At 37.4% G+C, this 7,391-nt stretch overlaps 1 protein-coding gene across 1 annotated transcript in view; it reads right to left on the bottom strand.

Annotated features, from left to right (window-relative positions):
- The window catches only part of tjp1b (tight junction protein 1b), a 42,562-nt gene that overhangs the window by 25,959 nt on the left and 9,212 nt on the right, over nucleotides 1-7,391 (bottom strand). The window contains exon 2 of the mRNA XM_037683566.1: nucleotides 676-732. Coding sequence (XP_037539494.1) covers nucleotides 676-723 — 48 coding nt within the window. The 5' untranslated portion in view covers nucleotides 724-732. The remainder of the gene's footprint in view (nucleotides 1-675; nucleotides 733-7,391) is intronic.

The raw sequence follows: 7,391 nt of genomic DNA, 5'->3' as shown, positions 1-7,391 counted from the left end.
TAGTGAATATTATGCTAACTGCCAGTAAAAGCAATCACTCGGTAGTGGATGACTGACAAGACACCCCCACTAGAAGACTGGATAAATGTGATTCAAGATATTCGTCAGATGGAGGAACTTACATTTGTAATGAGACTGGAAAAAGATAAAATTTGAGGATTGTTGGAAACCATAGAGGACTGTCTTGAATACCAGATCCGAAACCAACAAATGAAAATTAAGTGACACCCGCTGTTCTTTAGATACGCAGTACTGTTGTTATAAATTGTTAAATTCTACTTGTGTTTGTTTTCAAAAAGAAAGAAAAAGGAATATTAATGTTGAATACTGTAATTACATGAAGATGTAAACTGCATAAATTAATACAGAAAATAGAAAAGAGATGTGTAAAAGATGTATCCTATGTAAGTTGATGATGTACATTTTTTGTGCTGTTCCTTAATAAAACTTGAATAAAAATGTAGAAAAGATTCATGTGGGAAAAACAAGCTGTTACAACTTTTCTCTCTTGTCTGTTTTACAAACAACTTTAAATAAAGTTAGAACATATTTTTTAAGATGTAAAACAAGAAACAGAAGGGAAAAGGTGGCAAGAAAAAAAATCCAGACCCCCCACCCCCCCCAACCTTGGACAAAGATGGATGTAGAGAGCAGAGGGAGAATACAAATACGTACCCTGTGTAGTGTTACTGTGTGCTGTTCCCAAATAACTGTCTCCTCCATTGCTGCGCTCTGAAAGACAGAAACACAAAGTGGCTCACAGAAAGGTTCAGACCCAGGTTGCTTCTTTAAAACCACACATAGGCATCGTTGGAAACTTTGTCAATAAAATCAGAGACCAAATAAGAAATGTTATCTCAAAAGTCAAACACCTGTTTTCACACTTTAAATGTATAGCAGTTGCAAATTTGCAAACAAAACCTCAAAAGCAAGAGAAGTAAGTATCCTCAGTCATTTCTCATGTTCTGTACTGTGCTCAAAAGCAGCCAGGCTTTGCTTTTTTTTTAAAAAGTAGTCTTGTAGTTTTTCTGGAGGTTTTTCAAAGTTTTCTACAGACTTTGGCTGCATGTTCCACTCGTTTTATGTCCAGTCATGCACTTGATCATCACAGTACATTGTGCATGTAAATGCATGTGCTTTAAAAACATGAATATTGTGCACAGAGGAAGTGTCAGATCACTTCAAAAGATTACAGGAACGTCTAGCTCCTTGGAAGCAAGGTATAAAGACACAAGAGGTGTTTTAATATTTACAATTTAAATCTGTTTCAAACTGTTGAAGACTCATGTGATGGGTGATGTTGGTGTACTTTCTTCATTTCAGAGTCTCCATGTAGAAAAAGCAGGACTCAGTTCTGTGTTTCTGGGTATTTGATAGCTTAAGTTGAATTAGGATCATGCAAAACTTCATTACAGCCAGCTGTGCCACTGTTAGTTTGAGAGTTTGGTTTCCAAACAGATGTTATCCGTTTCCTGGTGGCAGAGCAGAGCCTGCCTTCCTTAAAGAAGGTTCACAGTCTGAGGTCTCATGGGTTGGAGCTACAATGAAATACGTGCTGACAGACTCCACAGAGCTCCACTGACAGTCTTTTGAAATAAAGCACAATCTCCGTCACATAAAACACCTAAAAAAGAAAAGATGAAGGCCAACACATTAAACTGTGAACAATCCTCCGCATCCCACAGCTCACGCTTTATCTAATCTCTCCCTTAACACTATTTCACAACCACTATAATCCCATGAAGTAAATGACGTTAAGTGAATGCACATAAAATACTATGAGGGCCATCCCCATGAGGCAAATTACAGCGTGCTTCACAGCCTCAAATTATATCACCTCATTTGTCATCTAAATTGATCCGAAGGCTTTCACCTCAATAGGTGAATAACAGACATTTCTTTCCCGCTTTGCTTGCACTTTTTTTTTTTTTACACCTGACAAAAAAATGAAGTGCTCTACGTTACAGTACGAAGGTATTTGTACACATAAAATCCAACAGAAAAGGAGTACATACAGTACCATTTTATAAACCAGCATTGAAACTTTTACGGTACTTGTTTTAAGTAGATACAAACAAAAATACACAAGAAAAATAAGCAAATTTGTGATCTGCTTTAACATCTGTTAGAATGTTAAAATCAATCACTGGATCTTAATATAAAAACAGCTTTCCATAAACTATGAAGTAGGAGTCAGTTAGGAGAGACATGTCACTACAGGTGACAGAATACTTTACTGGATTATACAGAATACAGTAGTCCCTCGCTACGTAGCGGTTCGTTTTTCTTGGACTCGCTCTGTCACGGTTTTTCAAAGTAAGACTGGACATGACACACAATGGCTGATTGATGGATGAGCCGTACGATGGGAATGGAATTTTTATTTAAAATAAATTATTTTTAGCCTTTGTGCAGCCCACACTGCAAGATAAGCTTCCTCCTGCAGCTGATCAGCTGATGAAGTGGGTGTGGCCGAGAACACGGCAGAGAGCAGCTGAGGCAGGGAGCTGAAATCAAGACCTCCTGTGCTCTTTTCATAATAACAAACTCAGAAGGGATGAAAAAGGTGACAAACCTTGCGCCGCCCACCCATTTTACCACATTTGATAAATGTAGTAAATTTGTCTAAACTTACACTTGTCTTTAAAAAGCTCAATTTCCATCTATTTATCATATTTTAGAAATATTTACAAAAAACAGGAAAAAAAATAAAAAATAGCATTTAGGCTCTGTGTTTCAGAGATCATGTTTGCTACATGCATTGATAGAAAATGTTTTCTTTTGGCTCATAAACATGTAAACATATCGAAATAACAAAACTGTAAATGGAAAAGGACCAAATAAAGACTGGAAGAAACAGCGTACTAGAGGACAAACAAAAATGAACTGGTCTTGCATGTGAATCCCCATCTCACCCTCGTTCTTCACGTTGCCATCACACGCACACGCACAAGCACACGTTACATGTTACACGTTACACGTTGAAAGGTTGTGATTTTGATTTCTCCTCCTGCGGGGCTCCTTTCTCTGGTTACAGAGGTGAGAACAGTGTGACACTGTTTAAGTGGCTCGACATTTTCAAGGTGTCTGAAGATTTTTATTTTTTTTTGCACACCAATAAACTGTGTAAAAACAAACATGAATGTGTTTTGTAGATATAATTAAAAAAAGAAAAGGCAAACAGTGCAATATAGTCTCTTCTCTGAACCAACATCTTAAGTAAGTGAAGTGGAAAAAATAACCTCCATCCCCACTTCCTCTCCGTTTAGTTTTGTAGTAAAACCCACTGTGACGATACATTCTGACGACACTGTTGTTTACACCCCAAATGGCCACAAACAACTGGTGCCAAGAAGCTCGGCGCCACATGCCAGAGCCAGAACTGGCAGCCGCTCCACAGAGGAGACACACCATGTTGGAAGGGTCATGCTTTGGGGGATTACAACGAGGCAACGTGGGAGCCAGCATTACAACACAGATGGACAACACGCTGCAGAAAAGGACAGTAAAAACGACTGTGTTAGAGCAAACAACATCACCATCAAGAAAACCTTGTGGGTTTTATTCCTCTGCTGAAAAAACATGACGGCGTGTTTATCAAACAATGCTGAAGAAATATGTAAAGCTTTTAACTTCTTCTGTAAATCAATAATGATGAATATTTACTTTCACTAGATCACATCATCTTGATCTGTGACCAAAACTTTATTAACTTGTTTTGTCTGAGCTGCCGAACAAAGTGCATACATATTTAATACCTCTACAGAAAACTATGAACGATAAAGCAATTGAAACAGATGACAAATAACTATTGGTCTCAGCTACACACAAATACATTTTTCAACCCACACACCAGGTTATTGCTCTACAAACGACAGACTTCTGCCACTGAATGTCTCCGCAACATTCATGAATACTGTATAAAAATTAGTTGCAAGTGTAGAAAGTACTGTCAAACTGGAGCTAAAAGTACATTAAAGACTAATGATAAACTTGAGCATAATAGTGTATTCTGTGGATACACACCTATGGAAAATGTGTTCCAAATATTTTCATTTCCTGATTAAGTTTTGTTGGTTAACAGACTAACACTAAAATGTGTTGCAAGTCATTCATTTCATCTACCTTCCTTTCAAATGGCAAAAGTTAAAATACTCAAGTAAAGGAGAATTTTCAATATTAGATACACAAGTTCATTACTTCACAAATTTATGAAGATTTCTACTTTATAATCATGAATGCTTTGCAGCGTTTGAACTAATGAAATCATTTAACCTCAGAAACACACACAGACTTCTTCCTGTAATTAAAGAGGGTTTTTTTTATAACAAAGCACAAAAGGTGAAAACAGTTATGAACTTAAATCCAAATGATGAAGTTATATTAAGGGATTATTTATATCATTTGTAGAGACTTGATTGAAAGGGGGGAAAAAAATCACCTCACCTGCATCATATCATATAATTTAGATAACGTATGTAAGCAGAACTAGATACAGAAACATCTCAAGATAAACGGGAAGAAATTTGTAGTGAAGCACATCTGTAACAAACCTAATGTCATGGAGAGATTTTAAATAAAGGGTAATACATTAACAGAATTTTAGAACACTAGTTATGACGCGCCCTGTAATGGACCTGAGACCTGTCCAGGGTGTCCCCCGCCTCTCGCACAGTGATGGTTGGACATGGGCACCAGTGACTGCTGCGACCCGAAAAGGAAGAAGCGGGTAAAGATGATGGATGGATGGATGGATGGATGGATGGATGGATGGATGGATGGATGGATGGATGGATGGATGGATGGATGGATGGTTATGATGCCTACAATATGCTCAAGATGTTAAAAACAAGCTGGAGAGAATGTGTTGCACTAATTGAGACCCGTACATATATTCTTTGGTCATGTTCAAAGTTAGTTACATATAGAAATAGATTAGATTCTCTCAAGAAGACGTTTTAATGAAATCTTGTAAAAGATCCCAGAGTTGCATTACTTGAACTACTATAGGATATGCTTGTAAATTTCTGTTAAAACTACTGTACTTATGAGAGCAACAATAAAATGTGCTCTGGTTAAATAGTTAAAACCAACAAATGGCATGAGGTCAACTAAGATGTGGGAAATCTTTCTAAAGCAATAACATATTCCATAAATCTTACATATTTTATAAAGGAACAGCTTCTACCCTGAGGCTGTTAGACTCATGAATCTCTAACCAGAATAATCACTGTGGAAAAAAATCACATCATGTTGCTGCTGATCTGTTTCATGCTGCTGCTGATCTGTTTCAATGTTACTGTATTCATTCGTACTCATCTGCTCACGCAGACTCATGTTCGTGCTGCTGTTCAGCGTATTGTTTTTGTACTACTTGTGCTTAGCGTATTTTTAGTTAACCTTTTTCTTAGTTCATATCTATCATATCAAGACCTAAATTTGCAAATATAATAGTTTGCTAATGTTCTAAATCTAGATTCAAACAAGGGCAAACAATCACATTTCACTCAATGCCATGCCTCCCATATCTTATTAAAAGAACAAAAGACATTGAGCATTTATGTCAAAGTGTGTACTTTTCACAACAGTAGTGTAGAACTGAACAGTTGCTGTGCAATCTGTTAAGTATAAACTAAAGTTAAAAAAGGAGGATCTCTTCATTAATGAATTCAGCTGATTAACTTTGTCACAAATTGTAGCATCTTTGCTCCCCAACACTGATTCAAAAAAAAAAAACTGAAGCAAATGATAAAAGCTGAACATCAGTGGTTTGACATCACACAATTAAACTTGGTACAGATCAGGAACAGATAATTTATATGTGTTTTCATTTTAAAGTGTTGTTAAAAATTAAAGTGTGCAGATTTCTCAATTCTGTTGAATACTAAAAAAAAAAACCCAACTTATTTAATCCAAAGTGCGAACAGAAGCAATTTGCAATTTGAATTATCTGACAAAGAATGGATATTTTCTTCCCCCTTTGTTTTTGCTGTAGTGTGGTTTAGGGGGTGAAGCAGAGTCTTGTTCAATCCAGACCGCTCTGGGACTGAAGCAGCTAAAAATAGATCTCATTAATTCAGCCATTGTGATGGTGCAACAGAGTGATTTAAAGGAAACCTGCAGCATGAACATCACAGAACAGTTCACAAGATCTTGTTATATGAAATATCACAAACGGACATAAATAAATGATGCAGTACAGCAAAGAACATTCATTACTTTCTCTCTAGAGCTTATTTGTCATATTTCTAAGAACCAAGGAAGACAGAGAAGTAAATCCTGATCTGTAAACGTGGCTGTTTACTGTCCATATATGAAGAATTCAAATTACCCAAAATATTTCTATTTTTACATGTAGGGCTGAATAACTGAAGCAAAATCAACTTGATTACTTAAATTTAAATATTGTCACATACATAATTGTATTTGACATAATAAAGCATTAAATCTTACTAGTAATGGCATTAATAAGGAAAAAAAAAGACTATGCCTGGAAAGTTGGGGTATTGAAAAGATGACAAGATCACACTCCACAGCAGCAAAATGATGATTGATCACTTCAAAAAAGGAAAATCAATGTGCTGGGAATTGCTGACAAGTGCTAAAACTCTGTAGCCTCTGAGAATGTAGCCAAATGCTAATGAAGGCCCAAGCCTTCGCACCAGTCAGAGGTCCCCTGAGAGGAAAGTGACACTGCACATACAACATGGACAGAAACTGTACTGCAGCTTGGCGAAGGAGGGGAGATCACAAGAGAAATGCAGCAGTGAAGGAGCAACACCAAGGTCAGGGTGTGAAATTATGTCTGACATAAAAGTGAACCACCATTAAAGCCATGAAATATGTGCATTTTTTAAAGCTACGGTGACAAAGACCACGTCAGCTAAATTTTATGTTTCCATCTTGATGCATCAAGTACTAAAAACTTGGAACACTGTACGCAGAAGATCAGAGGTACTTACATCAGTTCATGCTGGTGATTACAAATGACAGACAAAAGCGTCTTCAGTTTTGAGCTACTCCTCCGTAAATCCAGCAGGAGATTCCTGCAGACGTAGATCAACAGCCAAGCATGACCACACCAATCAGCGCTGGGAGGGACTAACCCCCCCCCCCCCCCTTCTTCTTTTAGTTTTAAAACCACAGAATTTACGACCACAGGTGAGAGGTTATGAAACATGCCTCACTGCTGCTCCCTGACATTTCCTCTGCCTCGCACACATCCGCATCCTTTCCCAACATCTTTCTTCAAAACACGCTGCTCCCTAAAAAACTCTTTCATCACATTTAAAGGCTGAAATCTCCTCCAGCTTGGCAACAATCTGTGAAGGATCTGCAGTTCCGCTACAGCCTGGGACTCCTCTGTACTAGCGAAAATCCATCCGCAGTGT

This window comes from Nematolebias whitei, chromosome 10, assembly GCF_014905685.2.
Source record: "Nematolebias whitei isolate Nwh7 chromosome 10, NemWhi1, whole genome shotgun sequence".
NCBI classification, from domain to species: Eukaryota; Metazoa; Chordata; class Actinopteri; order Cyprinodontiformes; family Rivulidae; genus Nematolebias; species Nematolebias whitei.
This window is presented reverse-complemented; position numbering and strand designations above follow the sequence as displayed.